Below are 21,029 nucleotides of genomic sequence, written 5' to 3' on the forward strand. Positions count from 1 at the left end.
TGATGTCCATAGTAACTTCATCATGCCACAAACGTCATAATAGGTCTCCTCTACCCAGCTTTACATGCCCAAGCAAAGTGACCGCCTCCTTGGCAGCCACCTGGGCAGTCAGCAATTGGTAAGAATGCAGTTTTATGTTCCCTATTTTCCAACACAATGAGAGCCCTACACCAGGCGTATAATAAGCCCCCCCTATTGGATATGTCCCGATGTGCCAAGTCTGTGATCGACATAACAAGGGCGCGCACGCAGCACGCTGATGATGAGTGAACAAGCTGAGCTGAGCTGAACAGCGGCCAAGGGATACACACCACAATTGTCATACAGTATTCCAGAATACCATAGGTTTAGGGTGGCAAACATCTCGCAGTCCTGGTGGTACAAAAAGGGAAGGTGCTTGTAGGTACGTGGCTGCCACTCAGCCACGAGATCGTCGGACACCAGTTTCTCGTAGCTAACTGGTTAACTACAGGTTACAGATTCAGTCTCCTGCTTTTTACGGTCAGGAAGCACCTTTTCGTACCTACCTAGGTATGTATCTCTTATGATGTCGATCCCGCGGTAGATGGATATTCTTCTTTTCAAAGGAAGAAGGTATACTTGGTCTACTACCTCCGCACTTCCCTACCTCTTACTCAGAAGGTCTTCGTACACGTCGTATAGCTTCGGCATTTCTATCTTCCACTTCGGACTAGCGTATCATAGAGCGTCGAAACAATGCACAGCACTTAGGTAGGCTTAACATTGTGTCTCTTGCTCTCCTCGTAAATACAGGTTGGCGACGCTCGTGCTACAGCAGCCAGTGAATCGTTCCGTATTATGCTCACCCTCGAACACCAGGTATAAGATTGATCCGACTCGTCTCGAGGATTGATTACTTTCACATTCTTGCGCTCTTTGCTCATCCCTACTGCTTTGGGAGCTGGGCACGTCTTGGTCTCACCGTACTCCCTTAGCTACGGCGTCCGAATGGTTATCGTGTGTAGGTCATGAGTCGGAGGGATGACAGGCACTCGGATAGACTCAAACCCGGACGAAATCAAGGTATTGTTTGCTGCACTACCTCGCTTTGGAGGAGTTGTCGTGTTACGGCGGAGTAGAAAAGGTATAAAGAAGCCCGCGATGCTCGTCGTCCGTCAGCTCGGGAATCTCCCTCGCACCCAGCATCCTCTTGCGCCCTCAGCACTGAAATAACCATCTACACTCCACGTATATTCCATTCCCAACACTTGTACACCTCCCAAGGCTTTGCAGCATCTACCATCCCCAGGCCATCACCATGAAAACCGGGCCCGTCATCATCATCCTCGCCAGCCTCGCAGCCGCCGCCATGGCCGCTCCCACCCATGGCGACTCCCCCTCCCGCAGCGCACTCCTCGACGACGTCGACAAAGACAGCAAGCGCCGCCAGGCATGCTCCCGCCAGATCAAGTGGGAGGCGGGCGGGTGCGAGACCGACTGGAACGAGCACTGCCAGCAACACTGCGAGGCGAGCGGCATCGGCCGGGGCTGCTGCGCCGGCACCGTCAATAACCACATCGAGTCATCGGGCTGCTTCCCCGGCTGGAACGTGTGCCGGTGCACCTGTGCGGCGAATTAGAGGCTGGCAAAAAAGAGAAAAAAAAAAAGCAATGGGGAAGTAACTAAGTAGATGGTTGAGAGATTGCAGGATTTAGGATGCAGGATGGAGTGTGTTGGGCTTGTTGGGTGGCTAGAGAAAGCAGCGGAGAGTAACAACGGAGCGGGGGGGGGGGGGAAGGGGGGGAGAGGAATAATAAGGGGACTTTGGGAGAAGATGGAAATGGTAAGGCTACACGGGCCAGGCACACATTGGAAAGATCCTAAGCTGGATTCGCGAGGCCCTGCGAGTATCTAACTGAGTGATGAAAAGGATGTTGTGCCGGGAATGGTTTTCTAGTTCCGACCGGCAACTGTTTTTATCGTCCTTCCACCATCACCTTCCTCACAAGGAGCGCAAAGACGGAGTTGTGGTTCCCCGGATAAACAGCTTACTGAGGTCATCATTGTAAAGTACAGGTAACAGCCTGCCCTGTTTCATGTCCAAAACGTCTCTCAACACACTGAATGGAAACTTGTGTCAGCCTCCTCTATAGCCACGTTCCGTGTTCCCGTAGCTAACAAGATTGAGCCGCCCCTCGCTTTGCCGTTATCAACCCAGAAGTCCGCAAGACATCCCCTTGGAAGGCTCTCAAAACCACCATGACCGCAAAGCCGCCCCTAACCCTCCCTTGAAAGCAATGCCGCCCATGATCACTCATCTTCACTCTTCCGCCTTGCAGTTACCCTGCTCCATATCCGCCTCCAAATCCTCTGCCAACGCCCACCCGCTCGGCGATTCGCTATCGAGAAAGCAACTCGGGTCGACAGCCTCACCCTGCTTGAGTATGCCCATGCCATCCGTATCCCAGCGGAACGGTGTGACCTTCCCAAAGTCCCAGTCCAGTGTGTCGAAAAGCTGGGATTGGTTCTCTGGGTTTAGCTGGCGCCCGTGCGCCTTATCAGGAGGCGCCGTAAGAGTCGCGGTGTCGCTCCACGGCCGACAGAGAGCGAACAGCAGCGAGAAGGAGAGGCTTAGGAGTTGTGGATTCGGGTTTGGCGGGATGGTGAAGAGATAGTCTATTGGGTGTTTTTCATAGGCGGGAGTCGTGGCGTTGAAGGCGTAGTGATCTGAGTGGTCAGGGGGTGGCGGAACCCAGTCCTCAACCCGCTGCATGGCAGGGTCCTGACCCTCCGGCACGAAACGGGATAAGCTGTTGTAGATTCCCGACAAGCGGACGCGGAAGCGCAGGGCGACGGGGTCCATCTCGCCGCAATGTCCGAGCACGTCGAGACATTGTTTGGCTCTGTTCATGTCTTCGGCCCAGGAAGAAGGAGGGAAGCGGTGGAGTTGCTTCTGGGCGACCGAGTGGAGAATTACCACGCAGGCTGTGTGGGTTTGAAAGCTGGAAGGGTTCAGTACGAGGAGACAGATGGCTTGGTCTTGGTTCCTGGGGATCGAGCTTACATGACAATCCAGCATCTCCTGAAGACGCCCTGCTCACTAAACAGCAGACCCACCAGGATCGCCGTGTCCTTCGCGGAAATGAGTCCTTGCTCAACCAAGCTCAACAAGGTCGGATCGCGGGCGGCCGACTCCAGGTCTCCTCCTGTCCGCTGTAGACGGACACAGTGGGCGGCAATCCGGCGGTAGACCAGCATAGGGGCCCCGTGATATAAGATATGGAGATGGTAGATCGACCATCGGACGATGGGAGCCCAGTCGTATCTCCGGACGTCCAGACTGCTTAGCTTGATCTCCTCGGGAAGCTGACTGCACCAATCCTGGAGCTCCTTGATGATGCCATCCATGCCGAGCATCGTGAGCTCGCGGACGGCAAGATGATTGCGCAGGATGCCGGCTTTCAGGAGGGTTAGCTTTGTCATTTCTGCTTGGATAACTGAGACACAACGAGGTCAGCATCATGGAAGCACTAGCGACGGCGCATGGGTGGATGTCTCACGTACTCTCGCCCAATTCAGGATTGTAGCTGTCAACATCTTGGTCGGCTACCTGAGAACGGAGAGGATTTCGGTCAGCGGCCATTGTGATGGTTTCTGGCGAGCGCTAGCAGGTCAAATATACCGGGAGCACTTTAGCAAATTCATCCGAGTTGTCGGCCCCTGAAATGTATCCCAAGGTTGATGATAGCCAACTGCGAACCGTCAATACCGAGATACACCGTGTTTAGGTGGGTAGCTTGCCTGGAAAAAAAGAGCAGAGCTCTCCAGGTCCTCCGAAAATCTATCCAGTCCTCATTTGAAACCAGAGACGGGTGGCATACACCAGTATTCTCGCTCTGTCTCTTCGACATGCTGAGACCAACCTCTGCAGAATGAAATGCTTAGCACAGGTTCCGTGTGAAGGACGGGTAGCTGCATGAGACTCGGTTACTCACCAACATAGGCCAAGGCCGCTGTAGCCTTATCCATGATATAGTACATGGCGAATAAGGTGCAAACCTTGATTGTGTCCAGCGCCCGTTCTTCCACGACCTCGGCAAAGAAACGGCGGCTGACATTGTGGAACACTTTCTCGAGTCCCCTCTCAAAGTCGTCGGGGTTGTACTGGATACCCACAGCAGCAACGGCGGATAGGCAGCATATGGCCAATTTTTGCGAGGTATCGGGTCTGCCGTCGATCCCGAAGACCATCCGATAGTAGACCTCCAGCTGCTGCTGCGAATAGATGTGGAACAGTCTACCACACGAGCTGAAGAAGCTTTGGACACCAGCCCACGTCGTCTGGGCGCAGGGGATGGCAAAGCTCAGATAGTCAGCCAGGCCAGCAGCCAGAAGTCGCTGCTGAGAAGGCGAGGGGAGCTTCCCGGCTGGCGGATTCTTCGAAGACGTTCCCACGAGCGGTGCAACACCTCGGGCGACTTGCAGGGAAGCATCCGAGGGGTGATTTGCGAACGAAGACTCGGAGGAGGCCGACGAAGCTTCAAGCGACAGCGTTGGCGTGTTCAGGTCCACAGTATCGGTATCACATACGGAGGAAACATCGTCGGCAGACCTGAGACGTTGCAACAAGCGCAGGGCTTCGTCATCCGGCTTGGACTGCAGGGCGCCCACCAGCTTCTCGAGCGATTCAAGGCGAGCTCTCAAAGCCGCTTGCCGTGACTGCCCTGCCTCTCCTTCGTAGCCGCAAGCTGAGCCCTTGGCAGTGCATCCGCCGCATCTGGGTCGCACACCGTCGCACTGCGGAGCAGGCCGGAAGTTAGCATGCCGGCTCCAGCTCACGATCCTGTACGCACGGCATTTGTGTCTCACCTTGGCCTTGTTACGACGGCAGGTGTGACATGCCTGCGTCACTGCCTTGAGCCTCTTCGTGAGACCCTTTGCGAGCCAGCTTGATGAGGTGGATGCTGCGGACCCTTTGCCAGGAGCAGGTTGGATCGGCCGATACTGGTTGGGCGGGGCCATCGTGGACTCCTGCGGAGCGTGCGCCGTGAAGCTCCCGCCTCCAACGCTCCAGATCGCAGCTCTTCCTGCCGACTAATATGCACAGGACTAGAGCCAACTGCTGGAGCCCGAAATGCTGGCATCAAGCAACTGGGGTTATTCATACATTTCATGCACCTCCACCCGGTGCGGAACTGGCTCCGGGGAAGCTGTCAGAGTTGGAAAGGTTGAAGACCAAAAATAAAAAGTAGCGAATCAATGATCGGCAGCTGCTGCTTCAAGTGCGAGAGAGTGGGCACCTGTCATTGGGCGGAGAACCCCGCAACGCTACGCCGGCTCACAATCCATTGGCCAGACTCACGAGCTAAGTGGGACCGTCCGGAAGAAGCAACACGACCGTTGGATCCTTCGCTGGTCTAAGCACCTTCCTTCCGTTCCCAACTTTGGCGGGACCTACCAAGTAAGAGCGAGACCAAGACAAAATACACCTCATGGTTCCATTGGCTGCACAATCCTCGTAATAAACAACAAGTATCCCGATTTCAGGTCAGAGGGCGAGGGCCCCCCGAGGACGGCGAAGGAGCATAGGGAAAAGATGCAGCGTGGGAAAGAAGACAATTGCTCTGTATAAGGCCAGTCTGTTTTCTCACCGGATGCACCTACATAGGAATCAAGCAGACCTGGAATGATGCCCCTCATTCATTCTCGGCATAGATAAAGTTTGCCCCTAGCACTCCTCGTCAGTCATCACACGGGCAAAACGCAACACCCAACCTGGTCACGGCCAACAACGTCCACTTACCAACCGGAGCAAGTCCATTCTCCGCCGCCCACTCCCTCACTCCTTTCGTCTTCCCCTTTTCCGGATCATAACCCCAATGTTTCCTGTCGGACGGCTTCACCAGATGCAACTTGTCGGTGGTCCCATTGCTGGGAACAAACGCCAGGAACACGTAGCGATGCTTCCCCGTACCCTTGGGCGGCCCGGGAGGCTTGTAGGACGTGACCTCATCCAGGTCCGACAGCACGGGCGGGCACCCGCCAGGGTCCTTGGGGTCGCACAATGCCGGCTTCAGCACGCCGGATGCTATCCAGTGGCAGAACTCGGACCACTTGGGTTTGTCGCGTGACGGGGCGTCGGGGTCGGTCAGGGTGATGACATAGGACACATTGGAGGCGTAGGTATTGGGCGAGGAGGTGGCGGCTTGTATGTCGTGTAGCGCGATGGAAGGCTCGTCCTGTAGCTTCTTGGGCGTGAGTGTGTTGCCGAGCAGGGCATGCTCCTTGGACGGCCAGGTGACGTGGAGGCCCAGGGAGGGCTTGAAGTCGTCAATGACTAGGTTTGAAAAGTCAACCGGTGGCTTCCGATTGGAGTAGTTCAGTTCTAGCTGGTACCAGTAGGTATGATCTCTGCGTCCTTCAATCTGACTTCATTTCAGCCCTTGAACCGCTGGATGTTGTTCATGCCGACACATTGTCGCCTTGAAAGACTTACTTCTCACGGACCAGCTTAGCAGCTTCCGAGGACGGATCGTTCTCTTGGGAACTTTGCAGCACATGCTGCGGACTTTCACCCTGGCTCGAGGCCATAGTTTGCCATGCCAAAGCGGCAAGCAAGACAATGAGTCGGGTCATGATCTCCGTGTAGGTTAGGATGTCGAGGCGGGAACAGTAACTACTACTAGTAGTGATTAATTCCTCACGTCCTAGGGTAATGCACCACCTGATCAGGCTGGTCTAGGCCAAAAATGTTGGGCCTATCCCATGGTTATGGTTTCAATTGTGCTTCGTGCTGTTGGCACTTGGTTGCAACGGCAGCGCAATATGATGTCATGGATGGCTCTGCCCCTCGACAAGCGATGGAATTCAACCAGTTTTTACTAGTACACTACACAGGAAGCTTGAACATCATCTTCCAGATGCGCGTTTATGTCTCATGCACTAGTGTAACGCAATAGAATTGATATGGGCGAGGGTGGAGTGGCATTCAAAACACCCCCCTAATAATAGAGAGAGAGTCTGGAATTGCACCCAAGCTCTACGAACAACTGCAGTGGTATCTCTACGCAGTGAGTTGATGAGTCGAACGGTTGAATGCCATATCCCATCCAGTTTTCAGTCGAAACTGAACTTGCATCCTCAATTCAACTTGAAAGGGATCTAGACCCCGCGCGGAGAAGCTTGCCTGACGTCAAATCATCAGATCATCCAGATGAGCGTGTGGACGGAGTTGCGTCATGGTGAGTTTGAGACGACCAATCCGCGTCTAATAAGGGGCGATCTCTTTCAACGCGTTTGTCAACGACGAATACACGCAGCTGACCTTTGGATCGCGGGACCATCGAAGGGGATCTCCTCATGAACCGCCCCGCCACATTCGGCGGACCATTGCGACATACATTCAGTCCTGCATGGCTAATTTCAGTTTCACCAAGCTGCACAACAACCCACTTATTACACTTACACTTGGATGGTCACCATCATCGTCAACAGCGCCAACGGCAACACATCCACACGACCACGCCGCAGCACTTACCTTTCTTCAACCGCACCAAAATGTCTGCCCCTGACCAAGACGGTCGCACCGTCGCCCTCCTCCGCGAGCACCTGACCCCGATACCGCCCCTCTCCGAATCCACATCCACCCTGACGAGCTTCTTCTCCTCCTTCGGTACCAACCCGGACGACCCCAAAGTCATCCTCCTCGGCGACGCCTCCCACGGCACGTCCGAGTTCTACGCCGCGCGCGCCGAGCTGACCAAATACCTGATCGAGCACCACGGCGTGAACGTGGTGGCCGTCGAGGCCGACTGGCCCGACGCCGAGGCGGTCGACCGCTACGTGCGGCACCGCCCGGGGCCCGGCCCGCGCGCCGACATCGGCCCGGAGGCCGAGACGCGCAAGCACGGGCGGGAGCCGGCCTTCATGCGGTTCCCGACGTGGATGTGGCGGAACCAGGAGGTGCAGCACTTCACCGAGTGGCTGAGGGCGTGGAATCGGGGGAAGGATCCCAAGGCGCCCGAGGCGGTCGGGTTTTATGGTTTGGATCTGTATTCGCTGGGCGCGTCGATGAAGGCTGTGGTTGACTACCTGGACACGGTGGATAAGGAGATGGCCGACAAGGCGCGGGAGCGGTACAGTCGCATGATGGCGTGGGCCGAGGATCCGCATGAGTATGGCCTGGAGGCGCTGGCGAGCGGGTTCAAGGGGTGTGAGAAGGACGTGGTGAGGATGCTGAGGGATCTCTTGGCCAAGAGGCTAGAGTATGCTGTTGTGAGCGGGGACGGGGAGGAATTCCATAGTGGAGAGCAAAATGCGCGGTTGGTGAGAGGTGAGTTTTGAGAGCCGATGAGGTGAGGAAGAGGTCGCTGACGGTTGGGCAGACGCGGAACGGTACTATAAGGCCATGTACTACGGCCGGGACGAGTCCTGGAATCTGCGGGACACCCACATGTTTGAGACGCTAGTGCGCGTACTCAAGCATCGCGGCAAGAATGGGCCAGTCAAGGCGGTGGTGTGGGCTCACAACAGTCACGTTGGCGATGCCCGCGCCACGAGCATGGGCTGGGCTCGCGAGGAGCTCAATATCGGACAGTTGAGCAAAGAGACGTTCGGTAAGCAGGCACTCAACATCGGGTGCAGCGGCAACACGGGAACGGTTGCGGCGGCTCGGCGGTGGGATGGCGACATGCAGGTGATGCGAGTGAATCCCGGCCTTCCCGGCAGCTATGAGGACTTGATGCACAAGACAGGAGTCAGGAGCTTTGTCCTTGACCTCAGGGAAGGCTGCTGCAACGAGGAGCTGAGAAAGGCACTCATGAAGAAGCGGCTGGAGCGCTTCATTGGGGTCATCTATGCTCCACACACCGAAAGGCAGTCGCATTATTCTTCGGCAGTGCTGCCGGAGCAGTTTGATGGCTTCATTTGGTTTGATGAAACCAGACATGTCGGCGCGCTTGAAGTCCATCAGCCTCATGTACCGCTCGAGTACGACGAGACGTGGCCGTTTGGGCTCTGAAGCGGCATGAAAAAAGGGGAATGGAGGCGGAGATGAGTCTGTCTCGACGGGAGATTGTAAACATACCTCGATGCGGCGATTGGTTTGGGGATCTAGGGTGCTCCGACACTGCGCAGAGAATGCCTGTCTAGCGTTAGTACCTGGCTACGTTACTCATGCCCTGCTCCTTGTAGCTGCAGTCGCTGGCGAAGACGCTCAGCGATGGAAAATTGGTGGTGACGGTGGAATCGTGACGCCCGCCGTACGTCATGTTCTCCTAACTTTGTGAGGTTACCCCTCACTTGTCAGGAGATCCATCATCCAGTTGCTCGTTTGCTGGGGGTATAACTATGGCTACTGGCATAGCTGTTCTGCTCCTCATCACGAGCTCCGTGCTCTAGAAGTCCTCGTATTCTTATTTATATCAGTAAAGGTCGACGTCTCGCACATCATGTCCGATAAAAACCGAGAACGAGGCCTCAAAGCGGCTATCCACAACCCCAGGGTGTCGGAGGAAGCTAAACAGCATGACCGCGAGCTTCTCGCCAGTGAGTTCGGTGAGCAGGTAGAGGAGCCAGAACAGACGGGAAAGAGCAAGCGGCGCTCTTCGACCAGCAGGAGTGCGGCCCCACGCCTTCACCAAACAAAGAGAGAGACCCAGCCGGGCTCTTCCACGGCTGCGCCTGAAGCGCATGCGAGTGGCACAAAGGCCCGGCGAGCTTCGAGTGGAGATACAGGGGGCTCGCAGCAGATCGGCGAGGAGAAGGACAGGGGCAATGTGTAAGTGCAAGCCTTAGCTCAGCATTATATCCCGTTGGGTAAGGACAGGTTGACAAGGTTCTGGTTCTGCGCGCATCAGAATTCGAGGACTGAAAGCTGCTCTCAAGAACCCGCATGTCTCGGAAAAGGCCAAAGAGGAGGACCGCAAGAGACTGCAAGAGATGGGTGAGACAGTCGAGTAGGGTTTTCAGCGACCACCTACTTTAGGTGATCTCCTCAGTGTATAGTCTTGTAATGATCGCACCGGAAAGTTGAGAACTTGTTTTCTAGGTGATGTCCAGCCTTCTTTGACTGTCTAGAAGTGTCGTGTGCAGTTCCATCGATGTCATGCCCGGCGATAACACTGCGCTTGCGTCGGCCGAGAGGTGGGGCCGGTCCGCTAGGGCACCGGGCCGGGCCCGGCGTTTACAACTTCGTTTCGTGGAAGGAGTTTGAGATGACGAGAATATGCAAATCCATTCCAGCGTTTGTCGCCAATAGGCGTGAATCTTCTAAGCTACGGTATTGTCATACAGCACTGCAGTCCCACATTGATTGTCACAACAGCACATCCCGCCCACGACCGTAACTGCAGGATACGTCAGACAGGGGTCGATCCTGACGATCAACAGGATGAGATCATAGGGTGCAACACATGGACATCGCGGCTGCCACTTTAAGAAGCTGCTGGGTTGGACTTGCCGGACAGACTCGATAGATGCCACCTCGATTAATAAATCCAATTTGGCCAAGGCATTCCGGATTCCAAGATGCAGCAACTCGACTTTTTCCACATTTGGACTTTGGACCATCCAGAAAACGGAGAGTCTCAGTCATCATCGTCAACCACCACCACGGCCATCACTGCAACCCGAACCGCAACTGCCAGTAATAACACACACGCGCGGTCTCACTCCACACACACCCATCATCGTCGTCCCCCACTTTTCGATCTCGCACAATGGAGTCAGAACTTCCCGCCAAGGAGCAGCTCGCAGCCCGCGCCACAGAGGGTCTCCCGATCAGCCAGCCCGAGGCCTCCGCCATCGCCGCTGCTGAGTCCGACATGACCGGCCGCGGGCCTATCAAGGGCGGCCCCGCTGCCGCAGCCCAGAGCCAGCACGACCGCCAGCAGAACTTCTTCGCTGTGGCCGGCGAAGTGGGCCGCAAGCCGCCCGAGGAGATGACGAAGGAGGATGCTGCGAAGGTGCAGCACTTTGAGGTGAGTTAGCCTTTGGGACTTTCCATTTTTCTTTTTTCCGTTTTTGCCAGTTTGCTGAAAAGGGGGGTCCCTGATGATTCAGGCACGCGCATTGGGTCATCCGCCTGGAAAGGACTCGTTGGCTGCACAGGTGCAGCACATTGCGGACAAGAATGCCCAGACGCAGCATGCCGACAAGTGAGCATGAGTGACATGCTTCACAAGGGGTCAATGTCCAACCAGGGCCTCTTCGAGGTATGGAAATATGGGAGGTGCTGGAGATGGAATGTACGATAGGGTGTATTGTACCAACGCGACATCATGGCATTATGAGTTGAGAGATGGGTTATGAGGTAGACATGGAGTTGAGCGTTGTATCGATAGAATATCTCACGAGCTACTTAAGTCTAAAGCATGAGACAACCTTACCAATACTTTACTGTGACGACTGAGTGGCTTTGCACCCTTGGGTTTGGTTCACCTTGGCAGCTGCATACTCGCTGTTCCTGGTTCCAACTGGAACTTGATATCATCAAGATCGGAACATAAGGGCAAGGAGACAGTATCTCAAACGTAAACATCCAGATTCATACTACATCGTGAACTGTTCATGAGCGTAATGGAGTCATGGGACTGTCATTGTAGGTAGGCAAGTAGCAATCATGCTATACCCCGGAGAATATTTGTCTCACATTACTACCAAGCTTGAGTTGGTTATGCTTGCCTCTAGACCCCTTATTGCTCAGCTTCGCTTCCGCCATCACTTCAAGCACATGCATTCCAATCGGCCAACGCATCCTCCCCAAGCTTCTCCTTGATGATGCGGTGGGAGAGATCCCACAACGCAATGCCAAGCTTCTCATCCGAAGCCTGCGCCGACTCCTTTCCTGGCTGGTCCGGGTCGTTGTAGTACCAGCCATTCTGGACCTTATCCGACGTCAGCGCCCACAGCGCGCTGTACGCGCCTTGCTTGACATCGCGGCCAAATGCAAGCATCGCCCACGTGAGCAACTTTCCGGTTATCCCCGGGTAGGCATCCTTCCATTGTTGCTGCATGGCGGTATTGACCTGTCTCTCTTCGTCAGTACCATGTGCTGTTCATAAAGGGCTAACTAGCTGCAAGATAGTAAGAACTCACCGCTCCAGGGTGGACTGTCGTCGCGATGATGTCGTCTTCATTCTCCTTGATCACCTTGCCCGCCAAGCCGTACTTGGCAAACAGAATCATGGCCAGCTTCGTCCGCGCGTACAGCTCGGTCGGCCCCAGATTCGAGTCGTTGATCTCCTCCAGGCTCGCAAAATGCACGTTGTTGGGCGCGCCGCGGTGCATCTCGCTCGCCTCGAACACCACCCTCGGCTGCGAGCCCTTCCTCGCCGTCTTCCTCAGCACCGGCCAGAGCAGGTTGCACACGTAGAACTGCCCGAGGAAGTTGACGCCGAAATGCCGGTCGATGCCGTCCGCATCCAGGCCGAACTCGTTGGTGTTGATGCCCGCCGACAGCACCAGGTAGTCCAGCCGGTCCAGCTTCTCCTTGGCCAACTGGCTAAACACCTCGCGCACCTGCTTGAGGTTGCCCATGTCGCACTCGACCCACTCGGCCTGTGCGCCGGGGGACTCGGCTGCGATGGTGGCCTTGGCGTCCTCCCCTTGGTCCTGCTTGCGGTTCACCATGATGACACGGCAGCCTGCGTTGGCCAGGGCGCGGGAGACTTCGAAGCCGATGCCGAAAGCGCCGCCTACCACGACGGCCACGCAGCCGTCGAGATTGTCTGGGTGGACGGGCTTCGGACCGAGGCCGGTTACTGATTGGAGGACGGACTGCATTGTTCCTGTGATGATGGGTTTGTGATTCTTAGTTCGTCGGGTGTTGTTGATGGATTGTGGCAGTTGTGGTGATGGCGACTCTCCGTTGCTGAGAGGGTTCACAACGATGATTTAGCCCGGGAACGGTTGCACGAGATGCTTAGATCACTACTTGTATTGTAGCAAGACCTTGATGCAAGTGTATCATGGTGACGTTTAGTGGTCACCCTCTGAAGTGCACAGCACTTGCCAGTTCCAGGGTCCTGTTGTTTGTCGATGACATCACGTCTCTCGAAACCGGAATCCACACGGCGGGCTGATGCAACGCGGCCCGCTCCGAAGGACCCGGCGTATTGAATCGTTGAAGGACGGGATTACGGTGAAATAGATGCAACCCACACCTGGAAGGTATTCCCTTGAGTCCCTCTCTCCGGGGTCAAGTGAAGTCCATTGGGATAAGCGAGTACCCGGGTGATGCATTTACAGAGGTAAGTTAAATGGCGGCTCACTTGTAATCGGCAATTTCAAATTCCCACTTTTGGCCGGAAATCGGCCCCTGAGACACCTGCAACCGGCACTTTCTCATTGGAGTTGCTTATAACCTTGCAATCCGCGTCAAGCCAGCTGAAAAGACATCTCAGAAGTACTTACGTAGGTGACTTCCCGCGCTTTCGCATGCTTTGGGTTGTAGCGGGTAATGTTCTATATCGAACCGTAGTTAACGCACCGATGCTTACCGTTAGCTACATGCATGCATCGCATTGGAATTGCAGGTTTCAATGTCTTTTGGCGAGGTCCCACATTTCATGTGACTTCGTGGAGCAGGGTATATCCACCCCTAACCCAAACATTGCCCGCACTCAGAACATTCTCACACATCAACGACGCCAAGTCATTCGACGTACTATGCTCTGTACATCCTGAGATTAGAATCGGCATTTCCAGATCTGGTCAAAGACCTCACTTTCCAGGAGTTGCTGGAGCGGTTCAGGAATAGGCCCCGCATGCTCCGGCTATGCAGAGCCGTGGAAGTTCCGGCAAATGGGGCAGAGGGAGATGCGTTGCAACGCTACTAGGCATAAATCATCTCGATGAGTGCCGTAGTTTTCAACTACAGCATAAACCACAACGCCTTATCCAGAGGAGTCTGCCTGTGGTACCTTGGGATTCCCCGTTGCGCCTGTTGCTCGTCCTAGGCTATCGCCAGCGTCGTCACCTCCTATGAGCCCGGTATGGCCGGATTTGCCCCCCCGCCGATGCCCCCCGACCCCCCAACGGAGCTGGGAAGGCTCCGGATCCTCTCCAAGACGGCCGGAATCCGCGTGTCCCCACTGGCGCTCGGTGGAGGTAATATTGGACAGGCATGGAACGCTTCATGGGGGGTCATGACCAAAGAGCGGTCCTTCGAGCTTCTTGACGCATATCTCGAGGTTCGCCTACCACACAAAAGCCGACATGCTCCCTGTTGCTGGCTGGCTGGCTGACGCAGAGAAAAAATAACTCCCAGGCGGGCGGCAACTTCATTGACACAGCAAGCACCTACCAGGACGGGGAATCGGAGGTGTGGATCGGGGAGTGGATGGCAGCGCGCAAGGTTCGCGATCGCCTCGTCGTCGCCACCAAGTACACGTCCGACTTTGGCATGTACGACTTCGCCAACCCGGGCGTGCAGAAGGGCCAGAAGGCCAACCACGGCGGCAACTCGCGGCGGAGCCTGCACATGAGCGTGCGGCAGTCGCTGCGCCGGCTGCAGACGGATTGGATCGACATCCTGTACGTCCACTGGTGGGACTACACGACGTCGGTCGAGGAGGTCGTCGACTCGCTGCACATCCTCGTGCAGCAGGGCAAGGTGCTGTATCTCGGCGTCTGCAACACGCCGGCCTGGATTGTCAGCGCGGCGAATACCTACGCTAAGGCGCACGGGAAGACGCAGTTCAGTGTGTATTCGGGCCGGTGGAGCTTGCTGGTGCGCGACATGGAGCGTGAGATCGTGCCCATGGCGCGGGCGTTCGGCATGGCCATTGTTCCGTGGGGTGTCCTGGGCCAGGGCAAGTTCCAGAGCGACGAGGCGATCAAGGAGCGGGAAGAGTCCGGGGAGCCGCTCCGTCCCTACGGCGGCGGGCGCGAGGTCGAGCTGAGCCGCGCGCTGACTACGGTCGCTGCAGAGCAGGGCACCAACTCTGTCACGGCGATCGCGCTCGCCTACATCCTGCGGAAGGCGGCGCTTCTTGGCGTGCACAATGTGTTCCCGGTGGTCGGTGGGCGGAAGACCGAGCAGCTGAAGGACAACATTGCCGCGCTGAGCATCTGGCTCACCGAAGCGCAGGTGGCCTATCTGGAGAGCGTCAAGGACTTCGACATCGGGTACCCGTCCAGCATGATAGGGGAAGACCCGAATGTGACGGGCATTCCGGGCCATATGTCGGCAACGAGTGCGTATTTGGCGTTTCCTGGAGCGACGAAGCGATAATCCAGACGGTGACAATTTAGACCTTCTCTGGCCGGATAGAAGGTAATACTGCACACAACATCGATGCTAGTGGAACTCGCGCCTCAAGGGACATATTTTGTTCTGTTTGCTCGTTGCTTAAAGTGCCTGGTAAGAAAATATGAAACACTCATAATCCGACTCGTTCCCAATCTCTGTTTAGTAAATCAGGTGCTAAGTGCTAATGGTTCCAAGTTCCAGCTTTTAGCTCTGGTTCCCCTCTCCGTTTTGTGTTCAGGTGCCGACCGAGAAACATGACTCAGTGATCCTCGGTAGTGTCCTGAGCAGTCCCTGGATTTGCGAATCGTTCGCGGATGTTGCAAGAATGAAGTCTGGGGTCAACTCCGTTGGCATAGAGTTGAGTCCTTCAACCACCTTACGTGGTAGTCAGCGAGCCCGTCAAACCTCAACTTGATTAAGCCAATCTACGGTCTACGCTCAAATTCCGTCTCCTGTGGCTGAAGCGTATCTGTAAAAGCCGGATGGGGCAGTGTATGGCGCCCAGAACAACCATGACTCGGTTCTGCAACGGTGATTCCCGCCTCCGCGCTGCTGGACAAGGAGTATCCCCTCCCGTCGCCACGTGTGTTGGGACTCTTCGATCTGCGATCTATGACTGCAAACGTGGAGCAAAGGGAATGGGAAAAATAACAGCATGGTTTCACATATTTTGATACACTTCCCAGCTGGTCAATCCACTTCCAAGCTTCCCAGCTTTCCCAGGCGGCTTCGACCACGCAACCACCCCGTCCACGCGCCCCGATGCCATGGCGACGTCGAGTCCGGATCCCGCTCGCGATGGGGAGTCCAGAGTCGGGATGATCATCGCAGTCCTAGTTGTGGCGAGTGTTGTGTCCACGCTGGTCGTGCTGTTGAGATGCTATTCCAGAGCCATCGTCCTACGGAACTTTGGATTGGACGATACCATCATCGTTCCCGCGCAGGTACCGACGTCCACGCAGTCGACATGTTGGAAGGCCACACAGCCATAGCTGACACCACATCAATGAACAGATCCTGACGATAGCGTCAGCGGTGGCCATCGGTCTAGGTATGAAGGCTGCTGCCGGTCCAACTACCCTCAACAATTGCTGACCCCGGAGCAGAGGCCAAGTGGGGGCTGGGCCGCCACGCGTGGACGATGCCGAAAGAACATATAATAACATATATGAAGGCAAGCCGCCGCAGCAACTGGGTTTCCAAGAAAGCGATCACCGAAGCGGGCTAACGACGAACAGTTCTTTTACATCTCGATCATCGTCTATAATGTGGCGGTTTGCATGACCAAGATCTCCATCCTCCTCCAATATCGCCGAATCTTTTCCAGCACCTGGCTCCGACACCTTATTATCATCGGCCTCGTCTTCCTCACATGCTGGGGCGTCACGCTATGCTTCCTCCTGCCCCTCGTTTGCATCCCGGTCGCCGCCTTCTGGGATCCCGACGTGGAGGGCTTCTGCCTCGATAACGTCACCGTCTGGTATGTCATGGCGGGCGTCAATATCGCAACCGACATCGCCCTGTTTTGCATGCCGATTCCCGTCATCAGCACGCTCCGTCTGCCTAAGCGGCAAAAGGCGCTGCTGTTCTTCGTCTTCACGCTTGGTATTTTGTAAGTGTTTCCCAGTTTCCCTAGGGGACCCCAACCCCTTTAGCCCTTTATGTCGCCCAGGCCCCCCGACTGACAGGAAGGATATCATGCAATCAATAGCCCCTGCGCCGTCTCCATCTACCGCATCAAGACGCTACGCGAGGCCGCCAAAACCAGGGACGCGACATGGCACAACGTCAACGCAGCCATCTTCTCCTTCCTCGAGCTCAGCGTGGGCGTCATCACCGTCTGCCTGCCCACCCTACGCCCCGTCCTCCGCCGTGCTTGGCCGCAAGCCTTCGGCCACGCCCTGCGATCCTACACAAATGGGGACTCCGAGGAGGGCGGGGACTCGACCGGCGGCAGCCCCAGCCGGAACCCGCTCAGGAGAGAGGAGAGCAGAGCGTCTGCCGCTGCCGCTACCAAGACCACCACCCTACGACGATCCGACACCGACAGCACCGAGGGGCTGCGCTTCGACCACCCCATTAGCAGCAGACTGGAACATGACATTGAGTTTGGGGACATGAGTCCGTCGGAACACAACCCGGGCGCTCGCAGGTACAATGTGAAGGAGTGGCATCCGGAGTTGGAGCATACTGCCAATACTGCCAGTGAACCGCCGCCGCCGCCGGCGGACAGTGGCGGGTTGCCGAGGATTCCGACTCCTGCGGTGCTGGCGGCGCGGAAGGGATCGCTTGCGACGGTGGAGGAGGACTGGGGACGGGAGGTCGAGCGGGAGATGGGCGCTGTGGGGTGACTTTTGAAGTTCAGATCCATTTGCATATGTCCATACTAGTCACCTTATATTATATATTGCCTGTGGACCTTTAACTGTTGTGTTGGCGTATGTTCATCATCACCCTGCGAGACAGCCCAGAACACGTCCGGGCCGCTTAGTGTAAACGGTTATGTCAAGCATTTTCGTAGACAAACCGGCGTTTCTACTAACCCGAGTTGACCCACGTTTCTCATCAACGTGAAGTCGCCGGGGTAGGTCATGTTCAGGGCGGCGTCGGGCGGCGGCTCTTCACAAATGTTTAATGGTATTTCAGATTTGTAAAGGGGATAGCTGCGTCTTTTTGCCGATCAGGGACTTTCGTCGTTTCGGACAGAAGAAGAAACAAGAAAAGAAATAAGAAAAGAAAACAGGCAGAACATAACCCCTTACTTACCTCCTGGAGCACCTTTCAAATCTTCCTCCTCTTTGTCCGTGAACCCTCGGCCTGTTCTTCTTCCTCCTGCCCCTGCTCCTCCCGGCTCCGCTTGGTCCATCGTGTGCTTCTCCTCTGACCCTGGTCTTCACCAGCCCCAGCCTGTCCCCTGGTCACCCTCCCTCCCTGCGCTTGCTTCTTCTACTGAGGCAGAGGCAACCTAGCCGTCTTGGCCGTCGTTCTCCCGGCCTCTGCCTCCTGGCCATCAGTCTTCTTCCTCTTCACAGGTCTTCCCCGCGGCTGCTGCTGCTGCTTCTTCTTCCCGGCTTCCTCTCCCTCCACGAGAGGAGCATCAGCGGCCTTCCGCTTCAGCGACGCCTTGCCACCGCCTCTCCCCGACGCGCCCTTCGTCCTGGAATCCTCCGCCCTCGCGGAACCGGCGGTCGTACTCCTGGTAGATCTCTTCGCAGGCCTTTCGTCGTGCGCGTCCTCCTCCCTGTCAGAAGGCCCCGTCGACGGCGCCTCGTCCGGTGGAGTATATGGCTTGCCTGCTTTCAGTGCCGCCGCCATGGCGTCTGACCGCTGTCTGGCCAGTTCTTGCAGCTCGGCCAGGCGGGCGGCCATGTCGCGCTGCTTCCGCGCGCGCTCTTCCTGGGCCCGTGTTGTCCGGCCGAGGGCTGCCCCGGCCGCTGGTCGGGGGGCGTCGGATTGGGATCGCTGTCCCGCTCTGGTTATCCGGCCGGATCTGCAGGTCGTCGGGTTTGCCCTTTTGCCTTTGCCGGTGTAATGATCCGTTCGGTCTTCGTAATCCCCGTCCCCGTCCGCGTCGTCATGGAAGTCGTCCCCCGCCATCCCATCCGCAGAGTCAGACAGATTCTCGCCATCTCGCTGGTCACCCCTGCCGTTGGCCATCCCCTGCAAGCCATCCTCGTTCGCGGCGTTTAGCGGCATATTACCGAGTCGCAGGCCCATACTGTTGTGCAGACACATGACGATCTCCCTGCGCATGTTTCTCACTGCCCTCCTTCTGGACTTCCGGCACTGGTTGGCCCAGTATGGGATCCTGTGCCATCCGACGGCCTCGTAGCGGATGAATGCTAGGATATTGGCCATCACCTGGAATCCGCAGCTCCACCCATCTTCTTGATCCGGGCTCGACGCACACGAGTGCTTGTCGGGATTGGCAGGAGGCAGACCTGACTCTTCTAGCCACTTATGAAAGGCATCTTTGGCCCGTTTGCATTTCCCTTTCAGATCGTTTATTGCATCTTTACCGTAAACCGTTCGCCTCTTCTTGGGCTGATGGGTGTAAAGGGAGTCGACATAGCAAGTGGCCCCGGTTGCGGGCTGGTAGAATAACACAGCCCAGTGCCTGGGAAGGTTCACAAGATGGACCGTGACTTTCGCTTTCTTGAACATCTCCCTGAGCTTTTCCGTGGTTTCGGGCGTTGAAACGACAGGGTGTCCCAACTTGATCGTTGGTGCAGCCCATTTTGCACCATCATCAAGCCGGATCGCATAAAGCGCAGGAAGAATAAACCACTTTCCTTGGTCGCGAGGGCCCAGCTTCGTATCACCTCCGTACTGGGCCAACGATACGAATCTCTGGGCGAGATGGTATACTTCGTCATCGAACAATTCCTCTCCGGCCCGAGCCTTTTGCAAGCCATTGTGGCAATGCATCCAGGCGTCCAAGGCCTCATCCCATGTCCCATCGAGACGTGGGTCGTACAGCCTAGCATACGTGTCCCGGAGAAACTTCTCCACATCTTTCTCTCCTAAGCTGCGGTCGATATTGGGGCTTGATGCATCGTAAAGGTCCTCGTCTTGGAGGGGTGGCTTGATAAAAGTCAAGTCTTTGTGGGTAGGCCAGCGAAAGGCGGGCAGCGCCGCGCGGGAAGATCTCACAGGGCCGTTGGGAACCTGATGCGTCATAGTGTGCACTGACGCTAGAAGAAACCAACTTATGTGAGAATTGCGGTGTACTTGTGCATCGAGACATGGGGTTCGCGGTCCCCGACGTCCGGGTTCTGTTGGCCTTGTGTTCTTTAAGCGCCACGCAGAAACAAAGAACTCGACACATTTTCCTCGACATACCCGCCCATCCTGCATCCGGCGTGTTGTTAGATCGGTCTTGGTTCGAGGATAAAGAAACGCCAACATGCTCGCGTCGTCTACAATTTCATTGAGGCGTAAAGGATCACTCAGATGGAGGCATGCATTCTGTTTGAGGGCCCCTCGCCTGTCGTCAATGTCAGGTTCACAGACTTTGACTATTCCCGGCTCGATTTTGCTTCAAGTCTGTCCTTGTTGGATATGTCCGAGCATGCGGGGCGGCGTTCGCCATCTTTGTTTCTCATTTCGTCTCCTTCGACGCTCAAAAACCCGCTCGGGAGAAGGTTTACCCTATTCTACTCGGTTACGCAAACTGGACTTCTCATCGCCTCATACCCAGGATCTGTCTCTGAATGGATTGGAGAGACCGGGGCCGGCAGCCAGCCACTTGAAGTTAAAGGTTGACTTCCGGCCGTTTGCCGCCTGGTTGGGTTGGAGACATGCCGAATCGCTGGTTGAAATCATCGAATATTGAGGAAACACGCAAGGACCTTACCCAGAGATAAAGCCCCTCGGCTGCCCGCGATTACGCTATGAACACGGCACATCGCGTGGCAATCATCCGTCGCCGAAACGACCAACCCAGCGACAATCACTGTGCATATGGCTGATGGTCGAGGTCCGGCTGCAAGTGAGAACCCAACCAACAGGTTCAACTTCCAGGTTCTATCGCCCCAGTATCGATTGAGGGAGCCACGTCACATCGCGTGTAAGCGGGAAATAAAGCTTATCCATCCGTCGCAACTACATAACGTACATGTACCGAGTACCTAAGCAGGAAATGGAAGGTGCGACGAGAGAAATGTTTCGTACCCCGCGTTGCTGAACCCGACGGCCGACACTCGATCCCGAGGTTCGACCCTATCGCTGCCCCGGATGGGATGGCTTCCGGGCTCACGCACGAGCAGTGCTGTTGTTCGATGGTTTGCAGGCATTGCAATGGCGTCACCCCGGC

General features: G+C 56.1%; 10 protein-coding genes across 10 annotated transcripts; 6 read left to right on the forward strand and 4 right to left on the reverse strand.

Annotated features, from left to right (window-relative positions):
• Window positions 1-1,161: 1,161 nt before the first annotated feature.
• Window positions 1,162-1,600, forward strand: B0T15DRAFT_572621 (uncharacterized protein; the record flags this gene model as incomplete). The annotated part of the gene is made up of 1 exon (XM_062870901.1): window positions 1,162-1,600. Exon 1 carries the CDS (start codon window positions 1,280-1,282, stop codon window positions 1,598-1,600), a length of 321 nt encoding a protein of 106 aa, XP_062724233.1. The 5' UTR covers window positions 1,162-1,279.
• A 331-nt stretch (window positions 1,601-1,931) lies between these two features.
• On the reverse strand, window positions 1,932-5,191 carry B0T15DRAFT_524471 (uncharacterized protein). The gene is made up of 7 exons (XM_062868765.1): window positions 4,831-5,191; window positions 3,957-4,758; window positions 3,763-3,886; window positions 3,644-3,713; window positions 3,526-3,571; window positions 3,026-3,458; window positions 1,932-2,963 (listed from the first exon to the last, which is right to left on the reverse strand). The coding sequence occupies exons 1-7, from the start codon at window positions 4,981-4,983 to the stop codon at window positions 2,282-2,284; spliced, it is 2,310 nt and encodes a 769-aa protein (XP_062724234.1). The 5' UTR covers window positions 4,984-5,191; the 3' UTR covers window positions 1,932-2,281.
• A 466-nt stretch (window positions 5,192-5,657) lies between these two features.
• On the reverse strand, window positions 5,658-6,552 carry B0T15DRAFT_491039 (phosphatidylethanolamine-binding protein; the record flags this gene model as incomplete). Its single annotated transcript, XM_062866743.1, has 4 exons — window positions 5,658-5,689; window positions 5,765-6,298; window positions 6,358-6,386; window positions 6,458-6,552. The coding sequence occupies 4 exons, from the start codon at window positions 6,550-6,552 to the stop codon at window positions 5,658-5,660; spliced, it is 690 nt and encodes a 229-aa protein (XP_062724235.1).
• A 966-nt stretch (window positions 6,553-7,518) lies between these two features.
• B0T15DRAFT_508919 (erythromycin esterase-domain-containing protein) lies at window positions 7,519-8,980 on the forward strand (the record flags this gene model as incomplete). Its single annotated transcript, XM_062867756.1, has 2 exons — window positions 7,519-8,293; window positions 8,346-8,980. The coding sequence occupies 2 exons, from the start codon at window positions 7,519-7,521 to the stop codon at window positions 8,978-8,980; spliced, it is 1,410 nt and encodes a 469-aa protein (XP_062724236.1).
• Window positions 8,981-9,195: 215 nt separating this feature from the next.
• On the forward strand, window positions 9,196-10,026 carry B0T15DRAFT_108308 (Conidiation protein 6-domain-containing protein). Its single transcript, XM_062861460.1, has 2 exons — window positions 9,196-9,739; window positions 9,819-10,026. Exons 1-2 carry the CDS (start codon window positions 9,411-9,413, stop codon window positions 9,919-9,921), a joined length of 432 nt encoding a protein of 143 aa, XP_062724237.1. The 5' UTR covers window positions 9,196-9,410; the 3' UTR covers window positions 9,922-10,026.
• A 184-nt stretch (window positions 10,027-10,210) lies between these two features.
• B0T15DRAFT_524481 (uncharacterized protein) lies at window positions 10,211-11,313 on the forward strand. Its single transcript, XM_062868766.1, has 2 exons — window positions 10,211-10,940; window positions 11,023-11,313. Exons 1-2 carry the CDS (start codon window positions 10,680-10,682, stop codon window positions 11,119-11,121), a joined length of 360 nt encoding a protein of 119 aa, XP_062724238.1. The 5' UTR covers window positions 10,211-10,679; the 3' UTR covers window positions 11,122-11,313.
• A 235-nt stretch (window positions 11,314-11,548) lies between these two features.
• Window positions 11,549-13,229, reverse strand: B0T15DRAFT_524483 (uncharacterized protein). Its single transcript, XM_062868767.1, has 2 exons — window positions 12,058-13,229; window positions 11,549-11,987 (listed from the first exon to the last, which is right to left on the reverse strand). The coding sequence occupies exons 1-2, from the start codon at window positions 12,742-12,744 to the stop codon at window positions 11,685-11,687; spliced, it is 990 nt and encodes a 329-aa protein (XP_062724239.1). The 5' UTR covers window positions 12,745-13,229; the 3' UTR covers window positions 11,549-11,684.
• A 580-nt stretch (window positions 13,230-13,809) lies between these two features.
• Window positions 13,810-15,375, forward strand: B0T15DRAFT_108327 (putative aryl-alcohol dehydrogenase Aad14). The gene is made up of 2 exons (XM_062861461.1): window positions 13,810-14,153; window positions 14,231-15,375. Exons 1-2 carry the CDS (start codon window positions 13,956-13,958, stop codon window positions 15,194-15,196), a joined length of 1,164 nt encoding a protein of 387 aa, XP_062724240.1. The 5' UTR covers window positions 13,810-13,955; the 3' UTR covers window positions 15,197-15,375.
• A 606-nt stretch (window positions 15,376-15,981) lies between these two features.
• On the forward strand, window positions 15,982-17,565 carry B0T15DRAFT_392688 (uncharacterized protein; the record flags this gene model as incomplete). The annotated part of the gene is made up of 5 exons (XM_062864650.1): window positions 15,982-16,158; window positions 16,229-16,265; window positions 16,318-16,409; window positions 16,453-16,826; window positions 16,926-17,565. The coding sequence occupies 5 exons, from the start codon at window positions 15,982-15,984 to the stop codon at window positions 17,563-17,565; spliced, it is 1,320 nt and encodes a 439-aa protein (XP_062724241.1).
• A 595-nt stretch (window positions 17,566-18,160) lies between these two features.
• Window positions 18,161-20,306, reverse strand: B0T15DRAFT_572628 (uncharacterized protein; the record flags this gene model as incomplete). Its single annotated transcript, XM_062870902.1, has 3 exons — window positions 18,161-19,882; window positions 20,057-20,133; window positions 20,228-20,306. 3 exons carry the CDS (start codon window positions 20,304-20,306, stop codon window positions 18,161-18,163), a joined length of 1,878 nt encoding a protein of 625 aa, XP_062724242.1.
• Between the last annotated feature and the right edge of the window lie 723 nt (window positions 20,307-21,029).

The sequence above is a fragment of the Chaetomium strumarium genome (assembly GCF_033439665.1).
Source record: "Chaetomium strumarium strain CBS 333.67 chromosome Unknown B0T15scaffold_2, whole genome shotgun sequence".
Taxonomy (NCBI): Eukaryota; Fungi; Ascomycota; class Sordariomycetes; order Sordariales; family Chaetomiaceae; genus Chaetomium; species Chaetomium strumarium.